Consider the following 21,799-nt stretch of genomic DNA (forward strand, 5'->3'; position numbering starts at 1 on the left):
TCTATAATAGTCTGAGTATGATCAGTAACTCTAGTTGGCTCATTAACTAGTTGCTCTAGACTGTGTTGAACACAAAAAACATTAACTTCTTTTGCTTTAGAAGAGTCTGTTTTTGCCATATCAACATTAATATCACCTAAGATCCAGGTATAATCGTAACGTCCCATGACATTAATTGACTCACTGAGAGAGTCCAGCGCCTCTGCAATACTTACGCTTTCAGGTCTATAAGCTGTGCCTAGAGCCATAGTGGCTCCTGGTATTCGCACTTCGAGCCACATCTGCTCCAATACAGATGCTGGGTGTTTTAGCACTTTTATCGAAATTTCTTGTCTTATATAAAAACCCACTCCTCCCCCTTTTTTATTATGTCTAGGTCTATGCATAAATTTGAAGTTTGGTATATTAGGCGCGAGACTCTCCTCACCAGTTTTTAACCAGGTCTCATTAACGGCTAGGATATCCGGTTTGTACTTAAGTATTGTCATATATAATTCGTCTTGTCCTGTATTTAATGACCTAGCATTTAGTAAACTTAATCTCAAACATTTTTTGTTTGTGGTAGCCATTATGAATCAATAATAATGATAATCCGCAAAACCCTATAAGCATGTCCAATGTAATTATATTTATTTCTATAAATAAGATCGTATATCAGTGATGGTGTGTGCATGTGTTTAAATGTAATAGTGTTTTGTAAGTGAACGTATATGTATATGTGTATATTAAGAACTCTAAGTATTTGTCTTGTCGTTATGCTATAATATTTTCGGTACAGGAGCTTAGGAATTAAAACAGTTTATCTTCTTAATTTAAGTCGATTATGAAATAGAGTGATTAAAACGAATGACGCGGTGATGCAATGCAGGCCTTCTCAAATCTCATTACTAGGTAGTAAGTTTTCAAATGTTTTTACTTAGATTAAAAATACATACAGTTTTCGCATATCTCTACTCGCTATTCGCTTGTGGTGAAGCATGTCCATAAAGTATCGTGTTTATGTAAGCATTTATTGGGGCCGCAGGATGATGTCTCTATTTTTATTGATAGAATGTTATGGCGAGGAAACGGCAATTATGGTATTTATAGCTATTTTCTTCTCAACCATACCGGTTATGGGTTGAGGATTTAATAATAGTGCTATAAATATTTTTTCGTGTGTCAGATTATTTCGACCTAATAATAGAGGAGGACGTGCGGCCCCATTTAGACATAACTAAGATAATATTTCGATTTATTTAGATGTTACAGTTACAATAATATATTAAAATAGAATCTATATTTATAAATAGTGTCTGCAATTGCAATCTTTATTGTTGGTTGTTGTAGCGGTATTGGTGGTCGTCTTGGTTGACTCAATATTTGTGTGTGTTTGTGGTTTGTCAGTGTCTAAATTCTGTTACAATGACTAGTAGTCACCGTCCACCCAATATTTGCAAGTAAAGATAAAATATAAAAAAAAATCATGGAGTGCATTTTCGAATATTTTTTCTTATGGAAGTAATAAACGAGCTAGTAAGCTAATACACGAGCGACCGCCGTGTTAAGGATCGTCACTGACTATCGCCAGCTGTCGATGACGACAGCCTGCGATGGTCGTCGACTCGTCGTCGTCGGCAAAACATGAACCATCTTATGATCGTGTTTTGTCATTAGCTATTTTATTACAAAAAAACATTGTTAGACTTTTACTAAGTAGATACTTAAACATACTTAAAGCAAAAATATTTTTATTGCAATAAGTACTATGGAAGCACGTTTACTGTTATAAACGGAACTCCCAACTTCGGCTTGCGCGTATTTCTATATTAATTTAATTTTAAATCACCACAATATTCCTCTTACGGTCGGCAAAGCTAAGTTATAATCAAGTTATTAATATGAAATTAATTCTGTAGAGGGATATAAGGTATTTTGGGTCACATGTGTTATTACCATGCAACTGAGAATGTTTAATGAATAAAACATGGCCGCCCAGTAGGTCGGTAGTTATTTTAGGTAAGGATATATAAATTGTGAAGTGATTTATAATAAACAACTTTAAATTAAGGTACCGAGTTAGTTAAGTAAAGGTATGAATTTAGTTAAGTAATAATTAGCACCCAATGAGAAGTTAAAAGCTCGTAGTATTTGCGCTTTAAAACGATATGCCATATTGAGCAACACGCAGCAGTCTGTCTTTAAAATTTTTCCGCATGTGGCAATATGAATATGACACTTTATTGATTTTGCCGTCTGTGACAAAGTATGTTTTTTTGCCAAAATTTGAATTTAAGAGGTTGCCTCAAGTTACTTAATAGTAACTTATTATCATTAACATGACAAGGTTGATGCAGAAAGCGGATAACGATGTGTAAGCAAACTACATATGCACCACAGTTTAGAAGGTCCAAATAAAAACGGTATATTGTTTATTTTACAATTTATTACTTTTTGTATCACAATATTATATTTCCACTTATTCTTAATTTACAACAATTTGACATAGGTATTTAATTTAAAAAAAAAACAATAACATTTTTTAAACATTCATAAACTCTTATCTCTAATTATCTTGTATATTATAAATGCTAATAATTAATTAATGTAAAACAACATTTGAAAAGAGAAAAACAAGAAATAATACAGACTTAGTTAAAATACATTTCATATATAGTACGTGTTTTGGTAAACGGCTTAATACCTTATCATTACCTATTCATAACTCTTACACAATATGTGTTGGGCTTACTCGTATTTCAGAAACAATACGGGAGATTTTGATTAAACTTTTAATGAAAATGTTTTTGCAAATGATTTTTGAGAATCATAAATTTTTTGTGCTAATCAGAATGTTATCGATTTGGTTTTATATGACACATTGATTTATACTGACTATGTTATCCACTTAGATCTGTGATGTTATCTATGGACAATCTAAGACGCTGGAAAAATTGATTTAGTAATGAACAACCTGTTCCTCGTATGATTCTCGTTATATTCTTGCTTTACACATTGATCCTAACTTTGTTAATATTAACGGCTGGAGCTTTTAATTTACTTTAATGTGTAGATTACCCTCGTCGACAGAAAGTACATTTTCGTTTTATTATCTTTCATCAAGTAGGCATAACAACACCTGCTTTGTTTGGAGTTGGTTACATATGATAATTGGCGGCGATGACTACTTACCATCATATGAACTGCATGCTCATTTACTACTCCAATTTCATAAAATGGTCGTATGGATGTACCATGTATTAAACTAATATACCTACTTATATTCTACTGGGTTATTATTTACAAAGTTTGTCATGTTTTCACCATGTTCGGACGTATCGATCATTCACCAACTGTCATTCCGAGGAGGAGGGGGCGGTGGCCTGAAAAAATTGAATTAGAACAAATTACATATTGTTACCACTGTCTTTTGTACTCGTATGTACGTATTTTTTCGATTTACATACGCTTTGTAATTAGTGTAATTATAACTTCTAGGCAGGTGCCTACTGAATAGATGCTAATGTCTTGTTTGCAAAAAAAATCATAATCAAACGTGTTGACTACGATATCACCCTTTTTATAAGAGAGACTATTAGCGCCTGATTAATATTGCCAAGCGTTGCAAAGGAGCTTATCGTCAAATTAACTTTAACAATGTATGAAATACTAACCCAGGCGAATTCCAAGTGCTGTTTTCGCATAGTGCGGTTGTGGGCGTTCCATCTTGGCTGCAAAAAAAATTATAAATTAATTATATTATTGGGTCATTTGAAACCTATAAACACGCATTTTTTTAAATTTCTATTTAACCATAAATAATAGATAAATATTAAATTCTAGGACTAAGCTCCTTAATATAGAGAAAATAATTATAAGAAATGTATTACTTATAAATATAATATGTAGATGAAATTACCCTGAGCACAAGTGGGTTAAAGTAAGAGAGTCCTGGGACCTGATTTTTCTCCCATAACTTCGCCATAGTTTTACGCAAAGCGGAGTGAGGGTAGAGCACCAGAATATGCCCAATAGTAGGCCGCAAACCCACCAGCCATGCTGCAAAATATACAAATTATTTTTTAATTCATACACATAACAGATAATTAAAAAAAAAATAATCGATATTTAGTTATAACAGCAGGTATACTGAGAGACTATAAAAACTGAATCAGAGATTTTTTATTATTTTGTTAATCATTTAACTGAAATATTAAATTTGCATGCATTCCAGATGCTAGCAAGTAGTCACTGTCGCCCATTAACTTACTGTATCAATCCCAAATAAGATTAAAGTTCGGTGATGAGCATTTGATGCAAATGCATTCCTGCTCATACAGATTAATAATGATCCTTCCAGTGATCGTAATCTTACCAGGGACGCAACATATTTGCGTACACGGTGTACAGCGGCCGGCGGCGAGCGGCGTGCTTCCCCATGGAGGAGAGCACGTGCGTGCGACACCAGACGGGAGCCGTATATTGATACTTTATTGCTACCTATCATAGTGATGATGTGACATAGCTTTACGCGCAGTTAGCAGTTAGTTAGCGTATGCAGGTTCTTTTCAAGGCTCATTATCTTACCAGCGAAGCAACATATTTGGTGCACAGCAAGGACCTCATGGCCGCGTATACAGCGTACAGCGGCCGGCAGCGCGCGGCGTGCTTTCCTGTGGACGAGAGCACGTGCGTGCGCCAGCCGGCCGCGTGCGACACCAGACGAGACACATATGTCGATACTTTCTGAAAAAATTGGTACATTGTCATACGTACTCGTGCCTAATTGGAAAGGCTTTTTGGATCATATTATGATTATAATTTTAACTAATAAAAGTAGCGAACAACTCTGTAGCTCACCTTTTAAAGTACTGTAATTTCTGAGGATAAAGAGAGATAAAAAAGAACAGGTAGAGGTGATACTACCGCTTGTTACCTGGGTTTGAGATGGCTTAGTTACGGGATGGACCTATATTTATTATATACCTAAACAGGTTTCATAATTATGAAGTAGGTAGCTATCCTATAACTTCGAATATTTGTAAGAATCATCATTATCAGCAAGTCTTTATATAAAAGTGATTAATAAATAATTTCGCTTCATTTAAAACATCTGTTTGGTAGAAAATTTTGATTCGAAAATAAATAGCAATTACACAAGACTATACAAATACAACAAAAATAGCAGGCTATAAGTTTTAACAGCTTACTAGTAGTCATTTTGTAATCACTTTTTTATAAAAATTTTGACTGTTATCTTGTTACTCCTATATTACTTTTCAATTATTCGAAGTTTTGAAACAAAAACAAAAGTTACATTTGAACCATGTGTACATTACCTTTTGAGCAATAATATCCCCCTGATTATCAATATAATATTGCGCGGTATGAATGTGGCTGAGTGATATGTTGAGCTTCTTCCTAAACGGCATCAATTGCAGCTCGAGTTCCGTCAGTTTGAAGACTAAATCCGCTCTCAGTTGCTCCAGTGGCTTTATATTGGTTAAATGCAGTCTCTTAGTTCTCGTGGCTGAAACATTTTGTTTTGTTAGTAACAATTGAACGACACAATAGCCTCTAGTAAGTTTTCTCGCGTAGCCGCAACATGCACTTTGCTGGTCTTTGAAGTTACAGCGCTTGTTGCCAGAAATTCTCAGTGCAAACGACGTTTCATTCTTCCTGCACAGTTTGTTTTATTTCAATTTTCTTCTATAAAGTGCATTGTAAGAAATAGCCGGGATTTTAAGAAAGCGGGTCAAGAATGACTCTTACTTTTGGTTCAAGTTCAGTTTTAAGGGTTCTAAAATTATACTTACAACTCAATGGGGTATGAAAAGATAAAATAGATAAACATAAATATTAAATAATTTTACAAAATAATTTATTTCAGAACAGCCATGAAAAGTTTTTCCATGTTTGTAAATTTGTCCAACATGTCGACGTTAATTACCGTTATTCTCTAATGTTAAAGAAACTTCAAACAAAGAATTCCAAAACGTAACATGATAATTTTTCCGTTGTATTTGTCCGAAACCTGCTTCAATACAACCGAAACTTCAAATATAAAAAAAATGATTACCTAAAGTCTCCAATCTTCCTGCTGTATTCAGGTCAGTCACTTGGGCTGCTATATTTTCGAGCTGGTCAACCAATGACGGTAAATCTTTACCGACCACTGGCGCATTGTATTCCATTCTAAAATATTAAAAGTAAACGATAAGAAAAGAAAGAAAAGATTCGATATTAAAAGTAAACGATAAGAAAGATTCGATATTAGAAGTAAACGATAAAAAAAGATTCAGACACATTTAAAAGTGCATTTCAATTACTTTCATTGGTTTACGTACTCGATAATTACGTATACTACGTACGTACACCGTGCTCCCATTTAAAATTGAGAAATCCGTAGACATTAAGAGGTGACAAAAGGTAACCAACAGAATACAGTAGACACAACAATACGTAGAAATATCATACCTGTATTTCGCAAGATCGACGTTAGTTACGACAAGCATATCATTCAACAGTTTGCTAAATGCGACCGATATCGTCTTCAGTAATCCCACATCTATGGAGGTGGCCAGACGCCCCAAATCCGCCTGTAGCTCCCCCCATTCGAAGTAAGACGTCTCCTTGTTCATGTCTATCAGTCTGTCTAGTTGGAACACGTTGTAGGCCGGACGATTTCGTTCACAATCCCTGTAATATGAATAGCTTGATCACTTTCATTAAGTAGTGTACTTAACTACGCTCAATGATGCGATAAGTATATCACTATAGCACAATGTATAGAACTGAAGGTGACAGAATCCTTTGTGGTTCGACTCCGGCGGCACCACCGCCACGCCTATTTTTGCCTCATAACAGCAGTGTTAAGCGCTGCTGTATTCTGGTCTGGTAAGGGAGACACAGTTTTCTTTAGTCCTCAGAGATAGCGGCGCATCTGTGGCGGACCTCAGGTAGCGATATCTAATCCTATCTGGAGTTGATTACAGATGTACATGGACGGCAGTAGCGATTTACCATCAGGTGGACTGCATGCTTATCAGCTACTCGAATATTATATTTAAAAATAAATTTCTTTGGAAGATAAGTGATATATTTTATCTTAAACAAGAATCCCTTAAGTTTGTCACGTGTGCGTGGTGGCCTCCGAATAATAAAAAATAGCCTAAGTTTGATTATTATAAGGTATTTTAATATTAATATTTCAGGTTATGTGTCTGCATAATTTTAGTATTGATATAATCCTTATCCCTTTATCCCTGATATCGAGAAAATTATGTAGACGCTTTGTTAATGATATGTAAACGAAATCATTAATTTTAAATCACCTTCAGGCGTCTTTTTGTTTGAACAATAAGTTACGTTGATTACTTTCAAAGAATTTGGATTAAGACGAGGCGTTAATTTTCTTCGAAGCAAGTTGCATTAAATATTACAGATTCTTTAAAAAATATTGGCTAAGCTTTGTTCTTCGCAACATGAAATATTTTGATGTAAAAGTTAGTTTCTTCTTCGGCTCAATTTATAAGGCGATTTTTATATTTTTTTATAGATATGGAAGATTGGTTAAGATCAAAGTCCTAGATGTACTATTCTTTACCTATTGAGTACTGAAAATAATATATAAGAAATTAGTCTAGCTGTTTCTTAAGGTAGCTAAACAAAATCTGTGCCTATATATGTTGGTTTATTTATAAAACTGGTAAGGGTTGTTAATTGTCCAAGTACCAATTATTTATTTAAATTTTCATTGAAAGCAAAAATTTGTAATTATCGTCGTACGAGAAAGAAACTTAATTAGGTGTATAGACTTTTTTGATATTTTTGACTCTATTTTTATCTTACCTCGTCATTTTTATATAATATAAGAGTAGCAGACGAGCATGCAGTCCACCTGATGGTAAGTAGCTACTGCCGCCCATGGACATCTGTAATCAACCCCAGATAGGATTAGATATTCCTACCTAAGGTAGGCCACATATGCGCCGCTACCCCTGAGGACTAAGCTGGAACGCCTCGGAAAAGTCTGTCTCCCTTACACCCTTCAAACCGGAACATAGCAGCGCCTAACACTGCTGTTATTAGGTAGAAATGTATATCTATATTTATATAGTCTTATAAAGTACGTTGAACAATGCGTTCTTATAATAATTGTAATTAAATAAAAATACCTGCCTTAAAATATCTTTAACCGATACTTCTATCGTAACATTTTCTAGCTCTCGGAAGATCGAATCAAAAATCCCTTCATCATTTGTTAGCAGAGGTGAAGGTTTATCAAGAAGCGCTGAAAGGGTTTTATACTCAGGAGTATCCCAAAGGGCATGGCATACATAGACCTAAAAAAAGAAAAAGTTACATTTAGGTACATTTTATATCGTAGGCGTTATGGGGCATATTTTTTGCGAAACATTTTTGATCATTTTAATTGTGGTAGAACCAGATAAGACGACCAGCGTAACACTGCCACACTTAATTAGGTATAGCGTGAAGTAGTTTTTACCTTTCTGTGGTACGGTGTTGACGGCGGCTGATTAACATACCAAACTATGAACTACCATACTAGTCCTCAGAAGCGGTAACGACTCTGTGATCGTCTTCATTTCGAACCCCAGTTGTAGGAACTTCGTAGAGTTGTTACAGGTGTCCATGGGCGGCAGTAACTAGTTCCTATAAGATAGACTATATGCTCGTATACTAACTCAATTTTAATAAGAATATCATGATATATTTTCAAACATAACAGGTGAAAATTGTCTTCCACTTAACAACGCCTGAAAAGTTAACGGACTCGTTATTTGCAATATATGTTTACAAAGTTATAATTAAATTACTCATTAGTCTAGACTAATTTACAGACCCAGAATGTAATTTAGTATGGTACTTTCTCTAAAAGATAAAATTTAAGAAAAAAATAAGTTTAAAATTAACTTTATTACGCTACGCTTCTTTATGTTGCTGTTAATTTTAATTAACAAAATATATTATTTAGTAATAAGCTTTTTGAACCTGATCATTTTGTTTGTAAAATATAGAATTAAGAGAATGTGTCAACCACGTTTCCACGCAATAAATGTTGAGAGATATTTCGTTGCTATTTATATTTCAAAGGAGTTAAGAGCATACTATCTACGTGTCTACTGCCTACGGTAGATTTGTTGTTGTCTTTAAAAGCTTTATATTAACTTATTTTTAGTCACTCATCCCTCCAAATAATACCACCAATTTTTCACCATTGTCTTAAAATAACGTAGCTACATAGAGCTGTTCTACAATTTTTAAATGGGATCAATTACTTACCTCTGCGTGCCCCGCTATTAAAAAGATGGCACAAATAACACTCCACAATATGAGTGATATGGCGCATAACCAAACTGAAGATCTGCAAAGATAATATGACTATTAATCCAAACGAGCATCTAGCGACCTTCCTGAAAGAGGACCTGTGGCCGAAGGGAGTTGTGTTCCGGAAGTACCGCGAAAGGAGAGCACCCCTGGAAGTCACCAGACTCGCGTCTCACGTTGCCGCAACTACGTGATTTAGTTATAAGTATATATTAGTATGTATGTTAGTCTGTAAGGTATATATGATATGGACCTCTGTATTCAAATATACTTTTGTATCTTTGTCTATATTGTACGAAATAAATGATTATTATTAATGCGTCTGTTTATATCTGAGACACCTGTGTAGCGTAATAGCTATATAGAATCGACTCATATGTAGAATCGTATGTTTGCCGTGTGTCGTCGACTGGCGACTGTCATCCACATGAATTGTCGGTCTTGACTTGACTTAATATTGTGGCCTTAAATAATATCAGGGAAAACTCGTACCAACTATGAGATAATGAAATTACAAAAAAGGTTACCTACCAGTTGACGTTTGATCGGCTTGTTGGGTATTCTATCTTAACCACTATTATTAAAAAGAAATAAAAAAGAAGAAGAGAAAGAAAGAAAGAAGATTTATCCTGTGGGACTTTAGTGGAACAGTAAAATGATTGTGAATATCGTAGTTTATCCGTGCCACCTACTTATAATCGATCTTACAACGATGAATCCTCCTCGGATGGTCAGATAGTTATAACTATTCCCATCAATACTTGATGGCAATAGCAAAGTTTGAGATGAATCGCTTTCGCCAAGATATTGGAGAAATACGTCTAGTTTGGCTCTATGGCTATCTAACTAGTATGATTTATTATTTTACCATATAATTATGGACCTTAATGGCGCTATCTTTATAAGAAATACTGATATTAAATGAAAATCGCACGATCTTTTGATGTGCGAAGTTAAATATTTTAACATTGATCGCATGCTTATTTTTACGCGGGAGACGTTACTCTCATGGGAATGTCTCTAACGTCTGTTAATAATAATTAATCTATCCATCGACATTAATCGAGAATGATATTTGACTTAATAATAAAAATTGTAAAATGTCTTATTAAATATTAACAGCGGGCGCTAGACGCTAATGATAGCACCGTGATAATAACTCTATATTTTAGGTCTAGATATTATGGCAATGCATTAGTTAAGGATTAATTTTACGTTTATTTACAAAATACTTACACTTGTAAAGTCCTTTTCGCGTGTATTTTCGTATTTCCACAGCCGCACAGCATCCCTGCCAAGATAAGGAGCATCACGAAACCAAAAGCCACGTTGCATGCTGAAAAAGACAATTTGTTATGTGCATATAGATAGCTAAGATTTTAGTATTTTACATACAAACAAAAACCAATGCACAAATATCCAAACGAGGAATATAAATCATGTTTTTATAAGGTTAGAGTAGAGAATGAGCCTACAGTCCATCTGATGTCATGTGGTTACTGTCGCCCATAGACATCTGTAAATTAGTGCATGCAAAATGATAAAGGAATTGCTTAGGAAAGAGCAATACTTTTATTAAGTCACTACTGTGTTTGAGGATTAGAACCTTTTTTTTTCGAGGGGGAAAGCTTCAAAAGGTATCCGACTCCATGGGAGTGACGCGGGGTTATGTGGAATTTTTACCGCACTAAAACCCCCTCGGTGGTCGTCCTCAGCGTTTGGTGGAGAACTCCGGGATGTCCAACGGAACACAACCGGAGTCCTCCTAACGCGATGCTCTTCTATCGGGCTCTGCCCTGGCGGCAGCAATTTATGCTCCTCTCACATCCCCTGGTGATTACAGCGATATGCGACCACATAAATCGCTGTCCTTCCCGGGGTCGCTTGCTGGACGGTTTGAGCTCCCACTCTTGCCGCCCGCAACCCCGGAAGCCCCTTTTAGTCGCCACTTACGACAGGCAGGGGATACCGTAGCCCTGTTCTGGTCCCGGTACTACAGGGACATTGAGGATTAGAACCTAGGCTTTGTTGCTTCTTTCGAATCCGTTCTCTCTGGAGGGATCGAGTTTCTAGCCACTATCTAAACTGTGGATAGTTATAGATAGTGGTTATATTATTGATGTGAAACATCTATAGCCGCACGTAAAAAAGATTTCTGGCGTGGCGACGATTACCTTTAACTACATAGACAAATGTTCTATAAGGGACAGAGCTATTAGAACAATGTGATAAAAAAAGACAACTAGTGTTTGACCTTGCGTTTCAAGTGTACGCAAACGTAAATATTGACCATGGAATATAGTGACCAATGATTACTTCAGTCAAAACGGGACATCGATTTTTTTATGTCAAATACTTTTTACTTGAAAAAATATAGTTAGAAATAATAAAAAACACGCTTTTATGATAAAATTAACTAAAAAGTAGAAAATAATTTTCAATCTAGGAATCATTTAAGGAAAAGTAAATAGTATAATTGTGCAAAAAATGTGGGGCGCTTTATGAAAACTGATAAATGGAGCACCCCATGTTTTTTTCACAATTATAATATTTACTGTTACTTAATTGACAATGGCAACGGTTCATTTCGGAGACAACGGCACGAAGCATCGAAAAAAGGGACTGTGCCGTTAAAAACGGGACGTATGGACGTATATTTCTCATTGATACTCATGCTTGTCAAAGACAATGAAATAATGGAACAGAAGGTAAAAAATGTCCAGAACTGTCGATAATAGTTTTAGTACATCGTTTACGTAGAAATGTTATAGTACAGTTTAACTAAATAAATTATTATTATATAAATATATAATTTGATGAAAGAATGTATCTATACAGATGTATCGACTGGTTTAAAATATACGATTTAAAAATTGTTTATATTTATTATCGTATATTAGTAAAGATTACTCAGTCCTAACAAGAAAATGTACCCAGTTTTGAGAATTGAAATAGTTGCGTAAAAAAGTTTTGCCACGTCTCCGTGCTAAAATGTCCCTAAAATATTTGAAATAATTATTTATCTATTATGTAAATTACGCAGTATTAGTTATTTATTTGTAAATTTTCTCTAAAAATGTTTTTATTTGTCAAGAATTAAAAAAAAACTTACTAATAAGCCGTTTGTGGCTTCATTCAATTTCAAGGCGGCGAAGTATCTTTACTAATTTATGTTTATTATTTTCAGTTTTATTTTACACACGACCATTAATTGCAAAGTTGTGTACATTTTATAAATGTACTAGCTGACCCAGCAAACATTGTGTTGCCATATAAATAAAAAAAATGTTAAGGGTGAACAACCCTTATCACTTAAGAGATATGAAAAATAGATAGATAGTAGCCAATTCTCAGACTTACTGAATATGCATATAAATTTTGATGAAAATCAGTAAGAGCGTTTCGCAGGAGTACAGTAACTAACATCGTGACATGCGAATTTTATATAATCTTACCGTGGTCTTTTTGAGGATTAATTTCTGGCTATACAAAGATTGTTTATTAAATTATGTTTAGGTTAATTTATTCAATTAAAGAAATTTTAAAATACCGTATACTATCCTATATAAATTTTATGGTAATATTTTTTATTATTTACCACAGATATCGAAGAAAATTTAGAGATTAGGATACAGAATTTCCCATATATCGATTTTATTTTATTAAAATAAACTATAAAAAGTTATATTTTGACTAAAACACACTAATATAAAAATTAAGCAGTGGGATCTTAAACTATAACATACACGTATGAACATCGTGAGCTTCAATAAAATGTCACTTCTGTTCTGTTGATCTATGGTCATAGATCAATGAAAATTTTTTCATTGATCTATGACAGTTCAATTCAATCAATGAAAGTTTTTGTCAATGAAAGTGATAAAGACGCAAAATGCATGGTCATGCATTTTGCGTCTTTATCACTTTCATTGACAAAAACATACTTTGTCTCTTTCTGGTTACTCATGTAATCATGGCGGATCGAACACGAAAAATAAACAAAATTTAATAATTTCTCTTCATTTACGTGTGATAGGTGATTCCATGAATCTTGTTTCTTTTTCGAGCATAATTTTTGCATTTATGCATTGCACAAGAAGGCATTTTGAGGCTTAAAATTCAAAATAATGACGTTTAACGTGTTCAGTGACATTCGTGTGTATTACTACGCCGCGCGAGAGCGACTGGAGTCGTTTTAACTCGTTTTACACCACTTGACGTATTTTGTATGTTTTAAGTATTGCCCGCTTATTTTTCTGATAATAAAATGTCTGACCGTGATAATTTAGAGAGTGAAAGTGATCAGCCTTCTGCAAAGAAAGCAAAATCACACTATGACACACCATCAAGTCATCAGTAAGTTAATTATTGGAGTTCACTCCTTAAGAAACGATTTGAGTTATAAGGCCCGGTACGGAAATTTTATGAGGAGTAAAATCAAGTGTAACACGAAAAGTTGAGGCGTAACGGTAACCAAAATATGAATCAAGAGTGCTTTTATTAATTTAAAATACAGTAAGTTCAAATCCCAAATGAAAGTAATTATTACAATAAAAATAATTAGCAATATATAAAACATTAAAACGTCATTAACTAATTTGTTTACATTTTTGCATAAATGAAGTTATAGGTTTGATCATTTATAAACACTGTGAAAAATATGAACATTGGCGCCATAATATGATTAACAATCTTTTATGAACGTTTTTAAAGAAGAGTAACATATAAAATCAGTAAGCAATTGAATAAGATATAATATTAGCAAAATAAGTTTTTAACATAAAGAGGCTTTTGTAAGTTACTGATATATTAATTTAACTTATAAAAATGGATGCATTATTGATCAGCACCATCTATCAACGATAAACGGGCAAAATCAAAACAGTATTATTTAATATTTATTACAGAATTATTGCTAATGAATTATGTTCAAAATAAGTTATATAAAATTAGCAATACGTTTTAAATGAATTCTAGAATTATAAAACATTCAGAAACAATCCAAATTACATATAATAACATGTTTATTGAGTCTCATATAAATTTCATCCGTAAATTGCAACAAGGATATTTTATAGATGGCAAAGAAATTATAATGATTAAGTTTTAAGTTATAAAACGTTTAACATTGTTTTAAATATAAATAATTATATTATATTAAAATTTACTTTAATATAAACAATTATATTAAGTTACCATTATAATATTTGGAACCAAAATACATAGATTGATAAACTTGCAAACTTACAATTTATAAAACTTGCCACTAGATGGCGCTATTTTATATTATTTTGTAACATACTTTATGTAATACGCATTATTGAAGTAATATAAATAATCCGAATAATTACAGATATATGTTTGTTTCTCTTATCATTTTAGCAGATGCGTTAATTTACCTACCCTTTTTTCTATTCGATATATATCATAATTATCATTCGTAAGGAGTAAACTCCAATCGTGCGTCGTAGCTGACACACACACACTTTTTTTTTTTTATAATTAAAGTATGCATTTATCTGTGCATTAAGCACGCGTATATTTGGTGTGTTTTGAGCGCCAGCAAATGTAAAATCTACTATCTTGGTAGATTAAAATTCACATAAAAATCATTGCATACAATGTTTTTAAATTATGTCATTCTTCTCAGAGAATAAATTTATTAAGACTGACAGAATTGTATTTCAAAATCAGCTGATGGCGTGCAGCGCACGAAAGTTTTTTCTTATTTGTTATAAATATGAACATTAAAAAATTAATTAATTTTTCTAATCATAGTGGCATTTATTGTGAAACATTCATTATTGATACTTATAATTTACGATTTTAGTAATATATTGAAATAACTAGCTAAGATTCTTGAGTTTACTAATATATTGGAGCCAATTTATTTTTTGATGTGAAACATTTATAGCCGCACGTAAAACCGATTTCTGGCGTGGCGACGCATGCGTCACTGATTAAACGAATTAAGTAGTCACGATTTGAAATACTCGTAAATTCGTAATTTTTTGTATTTAATGAAAATAAATGTTTATTCAATAAATAGTCATCGTTATCTGGAAAAAAATCGTAATATTTTATTTTATCATATTGACATATTTAGTTCCTATCACAATATGTTCTTTTCTGCATATTACTTTTACAAAATAATGTCGATGTTTCACATCTGCCAGGCGTCCCGTGACGGCTCACAATTTTTTTTTACTGCTTATATATGTGTAAAAAAATAATCTATTTCTTACCCAGTATGAATAACCACCTCCAAAACTCGTATTTCTGTAATCTATCTAACCCAGCCTCGAGTTGCCTGGCCAAAACGTGCAGCCCCGCCGTCAGATGGCGCACGATGTCGTTAAATATCTTCGATGAACTGTGAACTGACTGACGACGCACTTCGATATCTCGCATGATATCTGAAAATGTTTTCGGTAGTGATCGTACGTTGGTTTAAAAAACAATGAAAATTTTACAAAAATGTGAAATATTGGAGCGAAATATTTTAGTGCTATGTCTGTACTGGAAATGGGTTGTAAAAATCGTGTATTTTTTATTTATTGTTTAAATCATACGTTAGTTATATGTGTAGTAGTATTATTATTACAATTTTACAATGAAAATTGGATACAAGAAGGAACTTTTATCTTATTCGTAAATACATTTTTTGTATAATTATATTCGTTTCTTGTTATAATGATTATCTTAAATAAAAAATCTCGTGTCACAATGTTAGTTACCGTACTTCTCCGAAACGGCTTTACCGATTTTCACAAAATTTTATATGCATATTCTACTGGTCTGAGAATGGGCTACGATCTATTTTTCATACCCCTAGTAAAAAAGTAATTTTGTTACGCCATATTCACAGAACTTTAATATGGCAAACCATAATAACAATTACAATTGGTAAATTGGTCAATCCATTGTTACTTTTGAAATTACTAGCAGTATACTACAACAATTATAGTTCATTAGCGAATTATTCGTACGCATTCGGTAATTTACAGTGCTCATATATATTTATGTTTATTTTTTTAATTACGTATCTACGTAAATTATTGTGATAATTAAATATTTATAAAGATTTTAACAACAATTAGATTTACTAAAACTATAGAGTTAAACTTTTTTCGATGCCACTAATAATAAAATAACGAGTATTTTTCGAACGAATTGTTCTTTATTTTGGCATTCATTAAACATCATTCGATAAGTATGTAAGATGAAAAATATAATTATTTTAATATATATTTCATTACCTGAACTGTAAATATTACTGAACAATATTGTTCTTTTTATAAATATGATAGCGACATGGTTCAAAATATTATTTATGCTTTGCAAAAGTTATTTTTGCACTGTGTTGTAAACCTTAAGAATAAATAATATTTTTAATCTTCTAAGATAATTTACTCACCATCTCTTATGGATGAGGTTTGTGTAGTAACCGCAGACGGTAGCATTTTGAACTCCTTTTTGGCCGCCGATATTGCCATAGTGAGGTTCTCAACGCCTAAAAACCTAAGTTCTAATAATTGTGGTTCATGTTGTAATATCTAAAACAAATTAAATTGGGTATATGATTGATAATTTAATTATTCATATCAAAATATACAGTTCATACCACAACTCAAGTCATATGATTAAGATCACGTGCATATGTAAACGAGCAGGTGTAAATACAAGTGCAAAAAATGATCATGTTACATACGAGTATATTTGAGTTATGTATAAAGACTTTTTCGAGCCGTTCCAGCTTAGTCCGCAGGGGTAGCAGCGCATCTATGGCCGACCTCAGGTAGGAATACCTAATCCTATCTGGGGTTCATTACAGATGTCCATGGGCGGCAGTAGCCACTTACTATCAGGTGGACTGCATGCTCATCGGCTACTCTTATATTATAAAAATATTAAAATAGACGTTTTTGCGCTATCTTCAGTATGTAAGTTACATTTACAATTTACGTATCCTTAATCTCTATAAAGCATAAGCTATTATGGTAGTACTTCTGACGAAATGTTTTATTGCCACATTCATTTGAATATTTGTAGTACCGTATCAAATTTCATGTGCAGGTCCAAAGAGTTAGTATTTAGTGTATCGCAAAGCGGTGCATCCTTTGCAGTGCATTGTTTTTTGTGGCTGTCGATTTGTTGCGCCAATTCCTTTACTTTGTCAGAAGCTACGGCCACCATTAAACTTGATTTGGTGCTTATGTCACGAAGAGATGAAATCTTGTTTGAAATATCTTCGGTTTCTGAAAAATGTTAGAACTTTAACGAAATATTAAGAGATAAAAAGTTTTCCTTATATTTTTTTAGCAAGGTTCAAGATGATTGGAAGTTTTAAGGTAGAGTCGAGATGCGTAGAGGATATGTGCAATTACCTGCTAATGAATTAATAAAAGATAAAATTAAATTAAATCAAAATACGAGTACAATACGATGTTTGATATACTCATTATTGTATATACCTGTGATGATATCTGCTAATGAATCAAACACAAGGTCAATTCCACTTTCCGACGCAATTGCTTCTTGTATAGGCTCGCCAAGTAGAGATTCAACATCTGAAAGCGTTAAACATTAATCTTCTTTTACCTGAGAATAGATTAGGATAAACGAAAGGTTTTATGTTTTTGCCTATACATGAATAAAAATTGGAGTTGGTATGTGTTATAGTTGATTTTTTAAGCAGCGTTTGTGTTTCTTGCAGGTGTACACATTAATTTGTAATATTTTAAAACTCGTAGCTGACATAATTGCTAGTTGAAAATGGAACGCACGATTTTATATATACAGGGTGTTGCACAATTTAATGATGTTCAATTTGACTTCGACTTTAGTATTTCCATTGGATGTTACCCCATTAGCATTACCCCTATTGCCGGAATAGGGGAACATTTTTGGGGTAATATTATAGTCATATAAGTACCATAATACTTAACCTATCTTACTTAGAGCTACAATCTTGTTGTGTAGTATTTGCAAACAATTAAAAACTAAACGATCTTGATTTTACATTTTTTTCAGTCATTTAATGAAGCATTTTGGTAATAAATTAACATCATGTTACCAAAATATTTATGTAAGTACCACAGAATGTGTGCTAACAGTAGGCGCTTAAATTGTACACTACATGTATATTTTATATTTAGATCTGGATGCACTTAAAATCACCAGCCTTGTTTTCGTAACTTATAATCTACTACCGGATTGGAAAGATCACCTTCATGACAAACCAGCAAAACCAGTTGAACCACTGTGAGACTAACAGCAACTATTTTTTCTGCAACTTGATTATATAGTAACATCATTCCAAAATCAATCAATCAGTCATTCGTAATACCATGTTAATAAGATAAGTAAATGATAACGTTGAATTGAAGCTTTCAAAGGATTATTGTGGACATTTGAAAAAGGAAGGTTATCCGATTAAAAGGACAAAGGAATAATAAAGCCGTGTTCAATTGTTTCTTTATCACGGAATAGGTATATATGACATTAAATTTATCACCCAAAGCAATGGTTAATAGGTATTTATATTGTATTTATTTATACATAATGTGTATTTTTTGCTTTACACATTTTTTTAATTCCACAACAAAGATAATAAATATACTTATACCTAAGAGTATATTGATATGCGTGAATATGTTGATAAGTCGATCTACATATACAAATGTGTACCTACTATTTATATTCATTTATATGTTTTTAATCATAATAAACATTAGGATTATTTTATTTATACGGTGAATACAGAAGTAAGGTAACGGGTCCTTATTACCGCATACACTCAACTTTTGTAACTTTTAAAATAACTCTCTCACCAAAAAGTACAAATAGCTGCAATTTAAAGTGTACTTTTTCTACCAGTTAAATTATTATAATATAATATAGGAGCAGCAGACGGGCATGCCGCCCATCTGATGGTAAGTGGCTACTGCCGCCCATGGATATCTGCAATCAATCCTAGCATTAGATACTCCTACCTGAGGGTGGCCACACATGCGCCGCTACGCCTGAGGACTAAGCTGGAAAGCCTCGGAAAATTATGTATCCCTTATCACAACCTTATCTTCAAACCAGAACACAGCAGCGCTTAACACTGCTGTTATGAGGCAGAAATAGTCGTGGCGGAGGCCGCCGAAGTCGAACCACAAAAGGTTATACCACCTTAAAGTAATGAAATATAAGATAGATAAAATATTTTAATGCTTTTTAAAAACAAGTTATCTTTTACAACGTTTCCAATCAGCTAAACCCATATCACTGGCGAATTTACAACCGCATTTCATTTCAGTCATGACACATTATACGAAACTGTACCCTTACCATGAGTTTTTACGTTTCGACAAATATGACTGTTTTGGTATTTGTTTGAATTGTTACGAAAAAACTCATGGTAAGGGTACTGTTTGTACAAAAGCAATCTACCCGGAACTCCGGAAACTAAATGAGATATCAGTTCCGTGTATTTTATTGCCGCCGACAGAACCCTATTTAATATAAGTTGTATGTTGTGTGTCATCAGCGTGTTTGTGCGGAAACTTAAGTGAAGGACTGTGAAGGGATCGTACTTTTCCGCGCTCGTTACGTGTAGGGCTGACAAAAATACTATAATAATATTTTTAAAGCATTTTTTGTTCAGAAGCATATCAAAAATCTTTCATTTAAAGTTTTTTATTAAAATTTAAAGTTTTACATAGTGAGCAGTCTTCTTAAAGATTTGAAGCTTTCTTATAAAGCTTTTGACAGCCCCCACGTCTTGGTCTGATGGGTTTCGGGTTTGATACACGAGTACAGAAATACCAAAATCATGAATTTTGATATTTGTTTTGAGTATGGGTGAATGCGTATTCATATTTGTGTTTTTCCATAGCATCCACGATCAGAAAAAATTCTAGTGGGGCTATGAATGTAGAAAGTCGAAGAAAATTTGCTACTTCTCTAGTTTCTTTTATTGCTAGGTTTAATTTTATAAAACGTTAATTAATATTAGCTTGATGAACGAAGACTTCATTACCCCAAGGATATTAAGATGTCTTCAGGCTAATTTTATAGTAGGTAACTGCAGAATCTCAGGAAAAATTATTGAAGGTAATTCTTTAATTAGAGTTCGTCAGAGACATTGGAGTCTCTTATTATATTTAAAAGGGCTAAAACACATATTCATTTAATATTGAAATAAAGCGGTTTTTATGTTAACTTATATTTATCGATGGACAACAGGTCAAATGTTGAAACAGTAGATGAGTTCTATCAGAGATAGATCACAGTCTCGTTTTTAAGGATGTGTCGCTTTGCTTTAGTGTTTTGTGGACAGTATATTTTTTATAATTTAATTAAAACGTTCATACACTTAGTGTCTATCCACACTTAACTATAACAACAATACACACCAGTGACAATGTGTCTGCAAGAAGTGGTTACGTTGTGGTTGTGTTATGGTAATTATGTTAGGTATTAGAGTCAGACGGCTAAAGGCGGTTTTATGCATTTTCATGAAAAATTGTTAACAGGCTCTAAGATTTGTTCTCTGCACTACATATTCTAAATAATTTGACAAATTTTGACAATTTGACAAATATTGGAACTCTAAATAGACAACCCTGAGTGTCATCATGTCATCTTCATGGGAACTTAAATAACTCTATGATATGGAAGGGTAAACAAAATTTCCGGTACGTAAGGGTACTTTATAAATGCATTATACCCTTACAATATTAGGTTCAAAATATTTTAGGTACGCCTCTGATTTTTGGAAATTATGTGCGTATTAGAAATTAATTATCACTTACTAAAAAACGGTGAAGGAAAACATCGCGAGGAAACCTGCATACCTGAGAGATTTATAAAAAGAAATCTCAAAGATATATGAAGTCTACCAATACGCACTTGGCCAGCGCGGTAGACTATGGCCTAATCCTTCTCATTCTGAGAGGAGACCCGTGCCCAGCAGTGGGACAGTAATGGGTTGATGACATGAACCACATGACCTCATGACCTAACAAAGCAAGTTAAATTAAAGCTTGTAAAATGGTTAGAAAAAAACCATTACAAAATTTCATCTGCTGTTTAAAATGAACTCTAAATCATAAAATTTGTCTTCGACTCGACTTCGAATCGAAGTTTAAATATCGTACAAAGTGCCTCATATTTTTACGACGGTATTATTAATTCTCGTCATTCATTATTGTTATATTAAGAATTATTTCGCATTTTTAGTTTGTTTCACTATAAAAACGTGGTTTATAGTTTCTTAAACTATAATTTACTTACTATTATGTACATAATGGTTCATGCAAGATCGATTAATATTTACGACTTTGACTTCTCATGCTCCATTATAACTATTATTGTAAATTACAGTCAAGTGTATCAACAAAGTCACACAAATTAATTTACATTGTCCCAAGGCCATGAACTATGGTTATGACCAAGACCATACTAATCATTATACTAA

General features: G+C 33.1%; 1 protein-coding gene across 1 annotated transcript in view; it reads right to left on the reverse strand.

Annotated features, from left to right (window-relative positions):
* Window positions 1–2,904: 2,904 nt before the first annotated feature.
* prom (prominin) overlaps window positions 2,905–21,799 on the reverse strand; it is a 54,000-nt gene continuing 35,105 nt past the window's right edge. Inside the window, exons 5-18 of the mRNA XM_073076526.1 lie at window positions 17,805–17,900; window positions 17,386–17,588; window positions 16,748–16,886; window positions 15,576–15,746; window positions 10,567–10,666; window positions 9,286–9,367; window positions 8,161–8,324; window positions 6,457–6,678; window positions 6,059–6,174; window positions 5,319–5,509; window positions 4,567–4,725; window positions 3,899–4,038; window positions 3,654–3,710; window positions 2,905–3,362 (exon numbers count right to left, since the gene is read on the reverse strand). Of these exons, the coding sequence (XP_072932627.1) occupies window positions 3,326–3,362; window positions 3,654–3,710; window positions 3,899–4,038; window positions 4,567–4,725; window positions 5,319–5,509; window positions 6,059–6,174; window positions 6,457–6,678; window positions 8,161–8,324; window positions 9,286–9,367; window positions 10,567–10,666; window positions 15,576–15,746; window positions 16,748–16,886; window positions 17,386–17,588; window positions 17,805–17,900 (1,877 nt within the window). The 3' untranslated portion in view covers window positions 2,905–3,325. The remainder of the gene's footprint in view (window positions 3,363–3,653; window positions 3,711–3,898; window positions 4,039–4,566; window positions 4,726–5,318; window positions 5,510–6,058; window positions 6,175–6,456; window positions 6,679–8,160; window positions 8,325–9,285; window positions 9,368–10,566; window positions 10,667–15,575; window positions 15,747–16,747; window positions 16,887–17,385; window positions 17,589–17,804; window positions 17,901–21,799) is intronic.

This window comes from Epargyreus clarus, unplaced genomic scaffold (assembly GCF_041222505.1).
Source record: "Epargyreus clarus isolate Ecla_fem2 unplaced genomic scaffold, WU_Ecla_fem_2.2 ptg000009l, whole genome shotgun sequence".
In the NCBI taxonomy this organism is placed as follows: domain Eukaryota; kingdom Metazoa; phylum Arthropoda; class Insecta; order Lepidoptera; family Hesperiidae; genus Epargyreus; species Epargyreus clarus.